Source organism: Ostrinia nubilalis, chromosome 29 (assembly GCF_963855985.1).
Source record: "Ostrinia nubilalis chromosome 29, ilOstNubi1.1, whole genome shotgun sequence".
Lineage (NCBI taxonomy): Eukaryota > Metazoa > Arthropoda > Insecta > Lepidoptera > Crambidae > Ostrinia > Ostrinia nubilalis.
This window is the reverse complement of record NC_087116.1, coordinates 3,835,104-3,851,709: the sequence shown is the minus strand read 5'-3', so window position 1 is coordinate 3,851,709 and position 16,606 is coordinate 3,835,104. Positions and strand designations below refer to the sequence as shown.

Sequence of the window (16,606 nt, the reverse complement as noted above, 5' to 3'; positions counted from 1 at the left end):
ACCAAATAGGAAAGAACAGATTCTGTGGGCTGAGTGTGAGTTTACACTAGTGAGCGCTTTTAAAAAATGTATGAAAATTTAAGTTTTTGAACGTTTCCCGCTAGAGGCGCTGTACGATCCGTCATACATTTAATGTCATTTTTGACGCACTCACTAGTGAGCACGTTTGATGTAAACTCACACTAGGCCCTCTGAATTCTATGATTTAAAATATAGGTAACTACAAAGACTTGATGCCTCAAATAACGAAACTTAAATTTTGAAATAAATAAAACATTTTTACTGTAATAATTAACATTTTATTACATAAAAACACATCCAAACATTACAGGAATGTCAATATAACAGATACAAACATTGTTCCTTAACCACTTACATAATACATATAAAAATACTAATTTGTTCATAAAAATATAATGTAATATTCGAGAAGTCTTCATAATATAAAAAAAGATTCAGTTAGAGAATAGCCCCATAGACAAATATTTAATGGAATCATACCAGAGTAAATACAAATGAGTAGGTCATCTTCATAGAAACGCACCGAGCGCGGTTTGTATGTGAGCGCGCCAATACGTATGCGGCGCGCACGCACACACTGGCAAAATTTAGCGGGGAGTTGCGCCGCATACAAACCGCGCTCGGTGCGTTTCTATGAAGATGACCTACTCATTTGTATTTACTCTGGTTATAGTTTTCATTTGGCTGATATTTTTAGTAGCGTTGAAATAAATGAAGTTAGTCAATTGAAAATGAAGTCAAGTTTCCAATTTTAAGTAGATAGTACTTATTTTAGTCATTTTTACACTGTTTTTGGCCACAAAGAAGAACGGTCATCTGTGACCCAGGCCCGACAGAAACGAGACATACCTCAGTTTTTTTGTCATGTCTTAATTAGTTAAATTATATATTTTTTATATTCGAAATCTATGTATAACACCAAATTATTACCCTTTGTTTTTGTTCAGGCGTCATACAAAAACTAATACTAAATGCCTGTTTATCACCAAAATTGGTAAATGTATGTACCTAAATAGCTGCTATGGAATGTATCAAGGTGACCTGGAGATACAGCCGGATTATACTGGGTGGAAACGAGAAGTTACAAAATCCAAAAATTCAATGTTACCAGTTTCCATAATCTGTAACATATTATTGGTACCATTTGAAAGAGCTCGTGAAGCACTTTCAGAATCAGTAACTAGTTTTTCGATATCTTGTATAGTTTAGAAATAATCGAGTGAAATCACTTATCGTTCCATATGTATAACCACCCTGTATAATCCGGCTGTATCTCCAGGTCACCTAGATACATTCCATAGCAGCTGTAATAGACATTTAGGTACATAAATTTACCAATTTTGGTGATAAATAGGCATTTTGTATTAGATTTTGTATAACGCCTGAACAAAAACAAAGGGTAATATTTTGGTGTTATACATAGATTTCGAATATAAAAAATATATAATTTAACTAATTAAGACGTGACAAAAAAACTGAGGTATGTCTCGTTTCTGTCGGGTCTGGGTTTTTTTTGTATGGGGCGTGACCGTTCTTCTTTGAACTAACAAAGAATTATGCAATTTTAATGTATTTCTTAACCGACTTCAAAAAAGGAGGAGGTTCTATGCTCGGCTGTATGAATTTTTTTTTATTACTAATCTTACGGTTTAACTATTTATAAAATAACATTTTGATTGTACTGTATTTGATACTACTTTCAATCTTAACTTGTAAAAGTGCTTTCTAAAAGCCTAATTGCAGAAAATAATTGACGGCTCGACCGGTCAATATGAAAATCCTTGGGGGAGGCCTTTGTCCAGCAGTGGACGTCATTTGGCCGAAAAAAGTGTCCAAAAAAGGTATAACGGCATCAAAAAGGGTCTTCACACATAGAGTTGCCAACTTTTTTTTCAAAATATAAGGTCGGAGAAGGAAAATAGACAGTATTTTAAAAAAATAAACAGTTTAGCTCTAAATCGCGTACCTAAATGTACCTAGTGTTGGGGATTTACTTTTAAAAATATCTATGGATACTAGTGATGTTTGCTGAAAATAGTATTTTGTATACTTTTTTTTTGTTCAACAGTAAAAAGTATAATTTGGTGAAAACCAGTATAGTTGGCAACCCTACTCATACACTACATCGATGTTTTATACAGGGTGTTAGGTATATGGGTATATGAGCCGACACTAGCCCATGTTAACATGGGCATATAAATGGTATGGTGAAGTCAGAAAATTGATATCTTCATTTTAATTATTTTAATTTTCATACAAATCGGATGTTATAAAATTTATTTTGTATTAAAAATAAAAAAAATTAAATGATGATATCAAATTTTTGACTTCACCATACCATTTATATGCCCATGTTAACATGGGCTAGTGTCGGCTCATATACCCATTTACCTAACACCCTGTATAGCCAAAAAGGTACAGTGTCTCAAAAATAGTCTCTACACCATTGGTTCCCAAAGTGGGGGTCGCGGGCCATCTGTGTCCTTAAGTATAAAAAACTGCGACCGCTAAGATAATGCATTCCAGACTGCTCGATACGACCAATAAATAATTTTGACTGGAGGAGGGAGGCGCGGAATTTTTTGTACGGTCGAAATGGGGCGCGTCTCAAACAAGTTTGGGAACCAATGCTCTACACTATACGTCGTTATTTTTAAGTATTTACAGGCAGCTGTACAGTATATAAATGGCTGGTGCGATCCAAGCACTAGCAGTCATAGTGAGTCCTGTGAGACAAGCGAATATGTACCAGACAAGAGACAGGATCAGAACTTGCCAGATCTGGTGGACGATCATCAGTCTGTGGAATAAGAAAAAATATGTTACAGTCAAGTTAGTGAAAAATCACAAACAAGAAGTTTAAAAATAGTTGTTATCCTAGTTTTTGAAACAGGGTTACGCGCTTTAAAGTTTTCTGTGACAAACAAATTTTCACGCGGCAGGAGACGTGGGCAAAATCTAGTATGTTAAGTTAGTGGAAGTCGAAATACTCCAACCCAGAAACCTGAAGGTGAGTACAGATTAGAGAACAACGAGCCGCTCTATGATATGTTCTATAGTCTGGTCTGCGAGCACGTAGAATTTTGTCCAATGACCCCAAGCTACCCATCCTTATCGCTCGCGCGTAATTATGTTGCTGTCGCGCTCGCACACTCACTGCGGGCGCCCGTCGCACAGTCGCGACAGCAATATAATTACGCGCGAGCGATAAGGATGGGTAGCTTGAAGTCATTGGACAAAATTCTACGTGCTCGGCGGCTAGGCTATAGCTGTAGAGTAAACTTAGAAACAGGAATCACTACATAGTATAAAACAAAGTCTCTTTCCGCTGTCTGTCTCTATGTATGCTTCGATCTTGAAGTCTACGCAACGGATTTTAAAAGGTTTTTTTAATAGATAGAGTGATTCAATAGGAAGGTTTATATGTATACTTAACACCCGTGCGAAGCCGGGGCGGGTCGCTAGTAAATAGATAAAATATCTTTGGACATTTTACTCAGCGCCTCTAGTCCCGAACTAAGCAAAGTTTGTACTATGGATACTACACAAGACTGAGAAGGCGCTAGGTGCCAACTGGCCAATCATTGGAGGAGGCTTTTATTCAGCAGTGGAGGTCCTATAGCTAAAATAATGATGATGAGAGTTAGACATAAGAGTTAGTTAGAAATCGAGCTTCGTCCGGAATCCTAAACCACAGAGGAACTGGCTATCTTACTCAGTTAAAACCATAAAGTTAATATTCCTTATAATAGAGCAACAGCCACGAGCTGTCAAACGAAACCAATTTTGGATGACACTTGTGTCAGTGTCAGGATTATTTCACTGTTTTCTACACTAATATTATAAAGAGGAAAACTTTGTTTGTTTGTAACGAATAGGCTCAAAAACTACTGGACCGTTTTTAAAAATTCTTTCACCATTCGAAAGCTACATTATCCACGAGTAACATAGGCTAAATTTTATTTTGGAAAAAAAATAGGCGGGGTAGCGGCGCTATAGGCTATAGGCGTGCGAAGCCGCGGGCGAAATGCTAGTGTACAATAAATAAATGTTTGTGAAGCACTTTTCTCATAAACATCCACGATTTCACTCACGTAATTTTCAGCATTCAAATTTTCAGCGTGCCACTAAGTGCCTCTGAACTGTCAAATAGTTGCAAAAATGGTTCTGTTTAACGTGACGGCGACGGCATCACAGTGTTGCTGCTAGTGACATCTCGTTCGCTGTTCTTTGTTGCTCTATTCCGCTAGGTATATTAACTTTATGGTTAAAACAGTGTTAACTGTTTGTTTTATGTGCCAAGCGATTGTATACTCAAACACCACTTACATAAAGTCCTTATTTCTCGCGGCAGGCAGAGTGGATTCTTTCTCTTTGTTCAGGTATCTCCGAACGCCGAGGTGAAGACTCGTGAAGTACTCCAACCACTGAAATGTGATAATTTTAATTAATTTGTGTTAAAAAATGAAAAAAATATCTAATAAGAACACTTTTTGAGTTCACGATCTGGATTTTACTGTAATACACTATTTGGTCTTTGTGGAAATTAGCGTTTTTGATTTCTCGACCTATTTTTTTTCTCGAGTTTCGGGAATTCTCGAGGTCAAAGTCTCGAGTTTTCTCGGGTCTCGAGTCTTTTAATTAAAATTGTTAAAATCGCTTGAAATTTGATAAAAACAGGTTTTTTAAAATCTAATATACCTACCTACAAAAAAACTAAAACCCAACTAGGTACGTAAAAATGAACTGAAAAGATAGGAACAAGACAAAGCGTTCACAAATGCAGTCGGAGACATCAATGACTATTTTTTTTGTTGGTGATAATCCGTGTGATGACGTTAGAGTAAAATACATTTGTCACCAACCCCTACTCTTTCCGCGGAGGAGGCTCATATTCCAGCAGTGGACTGTAAAGGGCTGTTGATGGTGATGATGATAAGTGTTTGATGCCTCCCAACTGCATTTGTGAACACTTTGTCTTGTTTCTATCTTTTCAGTTCATTTTTATCCAGTTGGGTTTTTTGTTCTTTTCAATAATATTTTTATTTTAATCTTTAGAAGATACATTTTGCAAGCTATTTAAAAACCCTTTATTTTGATACCCCACTCAATAGGTTATGAGATATTTTTTTAATACATATTATGGCGCCAAATATCGGCCATTTTTATATACCCAGTGTCACTCTCACAGTTAAAACAAATCTAGCGATACCTTACATGCCATAGTCTGTTGAGTTTTTACTAACGCCATGACGTCTTTAGTGACACTTGCCGGACTAAGAGGAATCGATTGACGTGCGAATCATAAAAATCGATCCAAGAGTTTGGTCTATATAGTGCTTCAAAAACATACATTCATAGGCTGTTAGACACATAATTACCACTCCTTTGCGTCACGCAGTCGGGTAAAAAAGGAAAGACTAGACTAGTCTAAAAGCAACGTTAACCTATTAAATAATTAAAAACTTACTTTTGTCTAAGAAAATAGGCTTTCAAGAATATTAAAGCTTCAAATTCGAAACTCGAGAATTCTCGAGCTCCGGTAATTTTTTTCTCGTCTCGAATGAAGCCAAATTTCTCGAGTTTTCTCGAGTTCGAGAAAGCTCGAGCAGAAACCCTAGTGGAAATCCTTGGAGGAGGCCTTTGTCCAGCAGTGGACGTCTTTCGGCTGAAACGAACGAGCACTATTTGTCTACTGATACCATTTTTTTACTGATAATATTTTACCAACACATCTAATAAAATCATACAAATAAGACCCAAGTGTTTTTTCAAACAAATTTAGGCTAGTTTTCGAGTAAAACGACAAAGAGACTTCGAAAAAAATAAAAAAATTCGTTGCATTTACTAAAAAGGTGTAATCACAGGTTAATCTGGTTAAAAACATTAACAACGGGGATGTTGCCTGGGTCAAAAAGCAAGAGTTTTAATTAGTCCGTCATTTAACTTATCAAAAAATACTCTACACGTATTTTTCACTTTTTCAAACTAATGAAAATTTAAAGAGATAAAGCGCCCCAAAGTTCATAAGAAGAGGCCCGTGACGTCAACGCTTGCTTAAAAATGCCGCACGTTGTGACGTCGTGCGCAACTTCAACGCACCATAACTATGTAATTATTTGTTAGATTGACAAATAAAAATATATGTGTCCAATATTTTTTGATATTAAACATTACGGACTAAAAAAAATTTTTTAGGCAACTAGCCTATTAATGTTTTCTATAAGTTTTTGTAATACCTACTCATTTATAAACGAAATACCCCTTGTTTATCTTATATTGGTGATACGCGTAGAAGCACACTTATCAACCCGGAAACGGATCGTAACCGCCTCGCCTCGCGGCGAAAGGCGATACGGTGTTGATACCTTTCCGGGTTGATAATACGGGACTATTCCCACCTCTCGTTCCCACCGCTGCAACTCCTGTGTAGCCAGGATCTACAGCTTGACCGCCAATAACCCAACCAGTGAAGGTAAAGTTTGTCCCGGGGGAAAGGTGTCATTCCGGCTTGATAAGTGATTTGAACCGCCTCTGTGGTCTAGTGGTAAGACCACTTGCTTCAGACGCAGACGTCCCGGGTTCGATTCTCAGTGGGGGCAGATTTTTCTGTTCGGTTTGGTTGGTGGCAGGGCTTGTTCTAAGTCCGCCTGGCTAGCTACCACCATCTTACCTAAGTCTGTCGCCATAACAACAATGTTAACAGCATTGTTGTGTTCCGGCAGTTAGAGGTAAGATAGCCAGTTCCTCCGTGGTTGAGGATTCCGGGTGAAGCTCGCTTCCACCTTCGGCCTGATCGTCACTTACCATCAGGTGAGATACAGGCCAAGAGCTTTCTCGTTGTGGATAAAAAATAAAAGAGTGAGCAGGCCGCTACCATCCGGGCAACATGGAAAGCATTGGGGAGGCCTATGTTCAGCAGTGGACGTCCTATGGCTGAGATGATGATGATGATGATGAAGCGACCTTAACATGACCCTAAATGTTAATAAATAAACAAATCAACTCACAGCTAGCGTAGAGATGTCAATATAAAACAGCTCCTTATCAGTACTATTGAGTTTGTTGCACAGATCCAAGGTATTCGGGTTGTGAAACAGCCATTCGCTGAAGATGAACTTCTCGAGGCGGCCGACTGATGACCACACGTTCCTATTTAGACGGAATAACCTGGAATAATAAAAAAAATATCGGTAAAGGCTTTGTTTCAGCCAAATTTCGTCCAATGCTGGTCAATGAAGAATCGCCTGATAGCAAATCGGTGTAATGTGCTTTCATACATGTCCATATGTAATATTATTAACAGCCCGGCAACTATCGACCAGCTAAAAGTTGGTGGTCTGCGCCTAGGCTAAACGGTCCATGTGAAATTCGTGTGATTCCTATGTTAAAGGCGACAATGATGAGGCAATGAAGAAAAGCCAAGACTGGTTGTACATGACTGGAAGCAATTTATTAAATTTATTTTATTTTATTTAGTCGTACAGTAAAAAATTGCCATTGGCTGATTAAATAAAAAAAACCGGCCAAGTGCGAGTCGGGCTCGCACACCGAGGGTTCCGCCGTACAAACGTAGCGGTTTACAATTTATGACGTATTAAATCAAATTACTTACTTGATTCCGTTGCGAGTAGTGGCGAATTTCAAAATATGCGGTATGATTATTTTTTATTTATTTATTATTCGGCATGTGACGATGCACAGCATCTGGTGAGAGATGCGTCTACTTCCGGTGTAGTTTTTTACCATTTTATACCTTAAATGACGTCATTTCCGCAATTATTTAATAGGAATTGATTTGACTTACTTCCGTTTGCCGCCATTTTAGTCACCTGGGGGCGAGCTTGCTCGGAGTTCTTCATAGCGTCTTTAACTTCCAAACTAGCAACATCGTAAGCAGAAACTCTGCTCAGATTTTTACTGAAATAATTTATTTCTCAACGTTCTTATACTAAGTTTAAAATTAAAAAGTGCAATTGACCGCGCGTGTGTGACCGCGAACGACATGTACGTGATGGTGGTTGGCGCCAAAGGGGACGAGTGTCTTCCGGACGACGAGCAGGTGGACCCAGAGCGTCGGATACCGGAGAAACTCGGACCCCGGCGAGATCCATAACGGATGAAACGAGGTATGTGGGATTCTGATAGTTTTAACACTCTTTTCGATCAAATGATCATTCTCGCGAATCTCTATATTGTATAAATAGATTGAATAACGTACCCACAACTATCTTATACAATTTTAAACTACAACTATTAGTAGACTGGGCGGCCACCCCCAACTCTGAGCCAGCTTACAGCTTGAATTATTAAATTCTAATGTTTTCTGCAAATCAAGAAGCTTAATAAGTATGACAAAATGTGCTGAGTGCATCTAACATGTATACCTCTATTTTGCAACAACATAATTTAAATTGTAATGTGACATGCAATAAACGTTTTTGAATTTGAACATGTCACGAGCGTATCCTGGCTAAAATTCCTAATAAGCATTGTGCGAGGAGCACCCTCCCAGTGCTGGATTTTTGTTCGGCAAAATCACCCTGTGCTCGTACTGGTGATATCCAAAAAATAATCCGACCTTGGTTCTCTAGCCGGTCACTTCAAGCAAAATCAAAACATAATAATATCTTTATTTGCTTAGACTGATTAAATTAGTTCTTACAAATCGTCAAATACGAATAAGTTTACCTACACATCTTATTATCTTTAAAGCAAATACATAAGCCTCAAAATAACTCCCTTCGATTTAGAACAAAAAGCCAAGGATTCCAAATCAGTCCCTTCAGGTCCCCTTGACGACCAATAAATCAATAATTATAAAATTCATTAGAAATGAAGGGCAGGGCAGCGTAATAAGAACAACAAAGTCAAATGACCATCCACTCAGCAAATTCTATGGAAGCTGCCTTTGAGCGTATCTTGGGCATTGGCAGGCGTCATTCTGCGGAGGTCAACCTGTTACCTGACAATGGTTCTAGGGATGCGTCTGCCATTCACCTCCAAGCCGGTGCTTGCCCATGCAACGCCGTGCCTTATTCAGCGTCTTAACACTTTGACTGTCTAACGCTGACCAAATAAGAATAGCAAAGTCAAGTGACTTTTCACTCAGCAAATTCCACGGAGGCTGCCTTTGAGCGTATCTTGGGCAGTGGCAGGCGTCATCAGACTGCGGAGGTCAACCTGTTACCTGACAATGGTTCCAGGGATGCGTCTGCCATTCACCTCCAAGCCGGTGCTTGCCCCTTCAACGCCGTGCTTTATTCAGCGTTTTAACACTCTTGACTGTCTAACGCTGACCAAATAGGAATAGCAAAGTCAAATGACTTTTCACTCAGCAATTTCTACGGAGGCTGCCTTTGAGCGTATCTTAGGCAGTGGCAGGCGTCATCAGACTGCGGAGGTCAACCTGTTACCTGACAATGGTTCCAGGGATGCGTCTGCCATTCACCTCCAAGCCGGTGCTTGTCCCTTCAACGCCGTGCTTTATTCAGCGTTTTAACACTCTTGACTGTCTAACGCTGACCAAATAAACCGAAATCCTGTTAAAACAGGTGCTGAAATTACCAGATAAGGCACCGCTCAGCATGAGCTTGCTCCCCACACTATCCCTTCGCAAGAAGGACAGACCAAACAACCTATTCTATTAAATGTCCCAAATCAGTAAATACAATTACGTAAGTATTGATCCGATCTGAAGTAGTTGAATGCTAAATTCTAAATCTGGATGCAGATACCGATCACAGAGACACCACCGGCCTCTCCGCATGTCTTGTCAAGGTACCCTAAAATTAACAATATCTCGTTCTCTACTGCATACCGAAAAACATTGATACAATCACAAACTACTTACTAAACCTCGTCACCTTTGACAAACCAGACGAGACAGCAACTACTAGAATGGAAGGTTTGTGTGTAACATTTTATCTTCTGGAACACTTTAAACCTTGTCAATTACGTGAACTCGGGTTCAACAAGTCGTCATCTCTAAGGGTTTTGTCGGTAAATACGAAATCTATACGACTCAACAAGTGCCTATAGGTAAGCTTGATCTCCAGTGAGGGCTCATCACAACTCGACCCCACACAACCGATCCAATACACGAAGACTCCAGCTCAGCATCTCTTAACAACCATCTGGATGTCTACAAAATATCAGAAATCATAATCAGCGATGGGGGATTTCTCATTCTTTCATTCATTTCATGTGCGTTCACTAATTTTGCTATCGGACAATCAAAGCATAGCCTATACTCGAAACTAAGGGAGGAAGGGGCACATTCAGAGCTTCTATTGGAACTGTCTCTCTAACTTTTCAACTTGAAAAACATCACCTCCTCCCGGTTCAGTCGGGTAAAAATAGCTCTGACAGCGCAAAATATTATCTCCCAGGTCGATTCAATCAAACTTATCTGACGATCTAGGTCGATTTACGGGGAAAACAACCTACTTAGTGGCATCTCCTGGGTTCAGATCCAAAGGTAAATATTCCAAAAGTTCGGGAAACCTGATATCCAGAGACCCCACAGAGATTCACCAGCAGCCTTTGCAACGACTTCAGCCAGGGTGGCTATGGTGGTAAACTAGGCTAAATCTTTGCTGTCCCGTTTCTCACCACGGCAAAAGGTACCTGCTTAGCACCTCGAAGTGACCTTTCTGGCTTTTCTTAGCAGGGCTCGAGGCCGACCCTCAAAATACAGAATCTCCACCATGTTCTTACCACATGGTGACCTCCACGTCAGGATCAGGTAACATGTAATTTTTTAGTCTGTTGAGTTGGGGGTAATAAGGTATCGTCCCTAAAACATACCTGGCAAAAATCCACTTTAAAAACTTATAAAATAACCTGGCCTTGGTTGTTAAACTAATGGCCTAAGGAAAACAGTCGTAGCTATATACTTACCTCTTGAAGCTCGACAGCAAGATTTATTTGCAAGACTAAATCGTTTATCTACTCTTCCACTACCTTTATGCCCTGTGGGTCTAGACAAAATTCACTTTAAAATTGCAAACCAGTCGAAGGATGGTCGATAAGCCTTCTTTTTTCTATATGAAGTTATAACGTATCCAATTTTTGATTCGATCAAAAAGTGCTACTTGTCTAGGGGGGCTGGTATTACTAATCTAAAACTATATTAAAGATAACTTTAATTTTCTTTCTAAGCATAAAAGCTTAACCAATTTCACTTCCTGATAAAGGCCTTAAACCCAACAGTAGGTATCTAAAATGTGACCTTTACGAGGCTTCTCGCAGACTAGCATAAGTATATTTTTCTCCTACCATCTACATCAGCTGCTGACATGACAAAACATTGTCTAACCTGAATAATTTCAAGATTAAGTTAATAAACCTTGACCTACGAGTAAGTTCGGCACCGTTAAGGCATCATACAAACAACTGGGAAAAATGACAGCAAATCCCAAAAAACAACATAGGTATGCCCTTGTTACGGTTGCGTAAGTTACTGGAATCAGGCGAGCAGAGGCGAACAGCGGAATATAATAACACATTATTTATTTATTTTTCAACACCAAGTGATACTAGGAATCTACATGGATAAAAACAGTATAAAGGTTGTTGGATTTAAAACCTCTCTTGGCATTGTTGACTTCGTTGTGGCATCTTTCATTCGGGTTGATATTTAGCCATAGATGAAATTATTTGATGAGATATTGGCGTAGGCAGAACAATTATAGCAATATTATAAGGCAGACACTTTTATTAACTGATCTACGACCGATACGCCAAATAACATATTATTTAATTAATAACTTTCAATCAACAGATCTAAAGCATGTTGGATACTCTTCAATCACATCGTACGCCTGTAATATAAACTTATGTTGATGACTCTCATGAATCTCACTGCCATGCGGGCAAATTATATCAATACACACTCAATCTGCATTTTAATGAGGAAAGAATTTCTGAATTCAGTTCAGTAGCTTTCCAGTTTATTCATTTCAAACATACAAAAGTACAAACCCTCCTACTTTGTGATATTAGTGCTGCTCTCACTGGGCATTCAGAACAAAACATGTTAATACCCTGAAATTAATCATGTTCTAATCTAGTTCTGTTACAGAAACTCGAAAACTTTCATCACATAGCGCCTTTGGTAAGTAGTCACCAGGAGCTAATAAACAAGTCTCTCACCAGATGCTGTGCATCGTCACATGCCGAATAATAGTACAAGTTTTACAAAACAATAAAACTTGTATTATTGAGCAGAGACGATGCACAGCATCCCAAGAAGGCCTCCTGGTGAGCTCTCTATGAAGAACTCCGAGCAAGCTCGCCCCCAGGTGACTAAAATGGCGGCAAACGGAAGTAAGTCAAATCAATTCCTATTAAATAATTGCGGAAATGACGTCATTTAAGGTATAAAATGGTAAAAAACTACACCGGAAGTAGACGCATCTCTCACCAGATGCTGTGCATCGTCTCTGCTCAATAATACAAGTTTTATTGTTTTGTAAAACTTGTACTATTTTTCCTATATTTGCATTATAGGTAGGTACCTACCTTAGCGTTTTGAATTTTTGCGTTGATTTAGAATTTCTCACAGTTTAGAGGCAATTAGATTTAAGAAGTGTTTGATATGAATTTCAACTTTAATATCTCTACGCGTTCATGTGAAAAAGGGTAGGTAGTAAGTTTATAATTATTAAAAAAATATTTTATGTCATGTAAACAAAAATAATATTTTAAATTTTATATAACTTCAAATTTATCATTTTCGCAATTTTTCCTTTATCTGTACTATATAACGTTGCTTCGTGCCGAATTTCAAGATTCTGAGTTCACAGGAAGTACCTTGTAGGTTTTGATTCCCTAGCGTGTGACGGAAATTCGTCTAAGGTGTCGGTATAAACTGCTGTATCTTTTGATCGCGTTAACTTAGAAGTTTGATTTTTTTACTTCTTAAAGGGACAATAGATCTAGGTATTTGGTATAAATTTCAATTTGATACCTTTATTCGTTCGTGAGAAATAAGGTAGTAAGTTTCATTTTATTAAAATATTTTTATTATATTATATAACAAAAAAAATGAAATTTTCGCAATTTTTCCTATATTTGCATTATATGACAATGCTTTATGCCAAATTTCAAGATTCTGAGTTTACGGGAAGTATCCTGTAGGTTTTGATTCCTTTGCGAGTGTCGAAAATTTGTTGAAAATATCGACATAATCGGCTGTATCTTTTGATTGGCTTGGCTTAGAAGTTTGATATTTTCACAGCTTAAAGGGACAATAGACCTGAGTGTTTCATGTGAATTTCAGCTTGATACGTTCACGCGTTCTTGAGATAAAGGGTCTTGACAGACGGACGGACGGACAACAAAGTGATCCTATAAGGGTTCCGTTTTTTCCTTATGAGGTACGGAACCCTAAAAATATTAATTATTATCCATAAGCGCGCGCCTACAGATGACTTTTGTCACCATGACAGTATGTCTCTCCATAGATAAGAATAAGTGATTGTACGTTTTCTCTTTTCCTCTTTAAAAAAGTTTAAAAAAGAAAGATAATACTGTCACGGTGACAAAATTCACCCGTGCGCTCATAGCCTAAGTTTCTTCATAGACGCAATATCATGGTATAAGGTGTTGCTAGCATAATAGTGTTAGTGTACTTATGTATGCAGCAGTTGTATGCAAACGAAAATAATATAAAATAAACACAGAATCTTTTATAATATTTGTAAAAATAGATGTATTAACTTACATAGGTCTCCCTCCAGTAACTCTGAGCAGCATGTCCAGAAGTATAGCGGGGAAGAAATGAACGAAGATGGCCGACAGTTTGAACAACCAAATCGATGGGACGAGTTTGAGGTGGGGGTACCTGAAAAATAGTACACATTTTAGTACAAAACATAACTACTAGCTAGCTATTATATTTTATACTAAAGCCCGGTTGCCGAGCAGATAGAATTTCGTCCAATGACCTCAAGCTACCCATCCTTATCACTCGCACGTAAATGTCAAACGAAACTAATTTTGGATTTCACTGTTGTACAATAAATCAATCACTGAACCAGTCACCACGTTTCTGAAGCACTATTTCTCATAAGCATCCATGATTTCACTCACGTAAAATCTGAAAATATATCAGAGTTCTCAGTGAACTATCAAATATACTGGTCATCACAAAAATCGGCCCACCTACGTTTTATAGGAAAACTCGTTTCTACTGACACAATCATGGTGCCCCAACAATATTGGTGTTATTTGAAAGACCAATAAATATCCTTAAAGAAAAACACATTTAATTTCTTATTAAACGATTATAAACGATTAACATAAAATATACAATAAATGTGACTTGAAAAAGGACCTCACTTTGGGCTCACCTCTGGGATCAATTAGACCAATTTTTATGGTTATAAAACCAAATAATGATGAAGAAATGACTTTTTTGAAGAAATGACTCTGGATTCTTTTACAGACACATGTTTGGAGTTAAAACCTTTCCTTTAATGAAATGAAGTTTGGAACTAAGCTTTTAAATGGTGCCAATATTGGTGGGAAGTGGGGATGCATACGTTTGAAAGTGTAGTTACAAAAAATGGTTCTGTTTGACGTGACGGCGACGGCATCACGCATCTCTTTTTATCACACAGTGTTGCTGCTAGTGACATCTCGCTCGCTCAGTTATTTGTTGCTCTATTCCGCTAGGTATAATAACTTTATGGTTTAGACTCACCACACAGCACTTTTGAGCGGGTATTTGTGCAGCATCTCATTAATGGCCGGCTCTATCATCTCCCAGCGGAAAGGTCGACATGTGGACGACGAACAGTGGTACACTGTCAGACCCGACCTGAAAGATCAATTTAAACAGTTAGAGTAGGCGCACACCGTTGATTTTTCGTCGGCCGATAGTTTAGTCGGGCAGTTGATCAGTATGGGCATGTATGGGAGTGCGCACACTACGCCGATTCGATTTAGCCGATTCTTCAAACAATTTAAAATCGAGCACAACTATCGGCCAACTAAAAATCAACGGTGTGCGCGACTACTTAACGGCACGTCAAGATATACTTTGTGGCATGTAGTTGTAATAATAGGGACAATTTTGCAAGAATCATGAAGTTTACGGTTGATTTTTTCAGCATTAAAATTTTAGTTCATCTATGTACAAAAGTCCCTAAATAAAAAACGAAAAAAAAAAGATTTTCGTTAAGAAGTATCCTAAATTCTAACTAAATTTAATTTAACCTAAATAATAAGTCGTGGATTCGATCCCCACCTTAGGCAATTACATTTTTTCAAGTTGTTAAAAAAAGTTTACCATTATCGTCTAGTCCAGGGTTTCTTAAACTTCTTTGTCCACGAACCCCATGATCAATTACAGTTTTAAGAATCCCCTTGATAAAAAAGTAGCAATCAATGTCGTTTACGAGACTGGTGGACATTTATTTATGACTAGCTTTCCGCCCGCGGCTTCGCCCGCGTGGAATATTGTCTATCACAGAAAAACATTATGGCGCGTGTCCCTGTTTCAAAAACCGAGATGAAAACTATCCTATGTCCTTTCCCGGGACTCAAACTATATCTATGCCAAATTTCATCAAAATCTGTTCAGTAGTTTAGGCGTGAAAGCGAGACAGGCAGAGTTACTTTCGCATTTATAATATTAGTATAGAAGTACAGATTGTTAAATGGTCCATAGATAAGGCTGCAGAACCCATAGACAAAGGACTTCTCTAAGGATTTCCACAACGACCGGTCCTGCGCTACCCGCGATTTTCACCAGGTCGTCAGTCCATCTAGTGGGCGGCCTGGCCACACTACGACTTTCGGCTCGTCGTCGCTACTTGAGATCTTTTTTAATAGAAATATCGTGAGTAATTTTCGAGGTAATGGGACTCCCCATTACCTCGAAAATTAGGCCAAAATTCTCATTTGCTCTGGTAACCTAGAAGGTCCTGTAGTGGAGACTAAATGACCTGATGATGATCCTGATGATGATGATCACTTACTTGTCTTTAGCAGCGTGCCAGCCGGCGACCAGCAATTGGTTGACCACCACGTCGACTGGTATGTAGTCCGCTATGTTCTCTTTGGCCATCGGCAGGCGGCGGACGACACCTGAAATAATCAAATTCAAAGTAAAGTGGTTAGTTGACATCTAAAAGTAATAATATCAAGATTTTCAAGTCACAACTTTAGTAAAAGAACACAGTTTGATTGAAAATATAATTAGTTTTGAGTTGACATTGATTAAGACCCAATTGTAAACACTTAATATGCAATAAAAAATTTGAATTTGAATTTATCATCACTTTCCATCAGGTGAGATGCAAGCCAAGAGCTTCCTTGTTGAGGATTAAAAATATAAATTTTTCTATACTATTGAATCCAATAAAAGCACCATTTTCCTTTTTTACCCGACTGCGGAGAGAAGGAGCGTTTAAGCGTTTTATTCTTAACAGTTGGCACCACTGTGGAGTGACAGGACCTTATTCTATAGTGGCGCCAACTGGTTAACGCTAAACGATATTAATTTGGCGAAACAGACGTCATAGCTATAAAAAATCATTCCTTCATCTAATTTTTTACTAGAATATAAAATTGC

At 38.3% G+C, this 16,606-nt stretch overlaps 1 protein-coding gene across 1 annotated transcript in view; it reads right to left on the bottom strand.

Moving 5' to 3' along the window:
• Nucleotides 1-293: 293 nt before the first annotated feature.
• Nucleotides 294-16,606, bottom strand: part of LOC135085681 (putative fatty acyl-CoA reductase CG8306) — a 32,641-nt gene continuing 16,328 nt past the window's right edge. Inside the window, exons 7-12 of the mRNA XM_063980487.1 lie at nucleotides 16,011-16,119; nucleotides 14,732-14,848; nucleotides 13,751-13,870; nucleotides 7,032-7,191; nucleotides 4,351-4,448; nucleotides 294-2,821 (exon numbers count right to left, since the gene is read on the bottom strand). Coding sequence (XP_063836557.1) covers nucleotides 2,683-2,821; nucleotides 4,351-4,448; nucleotides 7,032-7,191; nucleotides 13,751-13,870; nucleotides 14,732-14,848; nucleotides 16,011-16,119 — 743 coding nt within the window. The 3' untranslated portion in view covers nucleotides 294-2,682. The remainder of the gene's footprint in view (nucleotides 2,822-4,350; nucleotides 4,449-7,031; nucleotides 7,192-13,750; nucleotides 13,871-14,731; nucleotides 14,849-16,010; nucleotides 16,120-16,606) is intronic.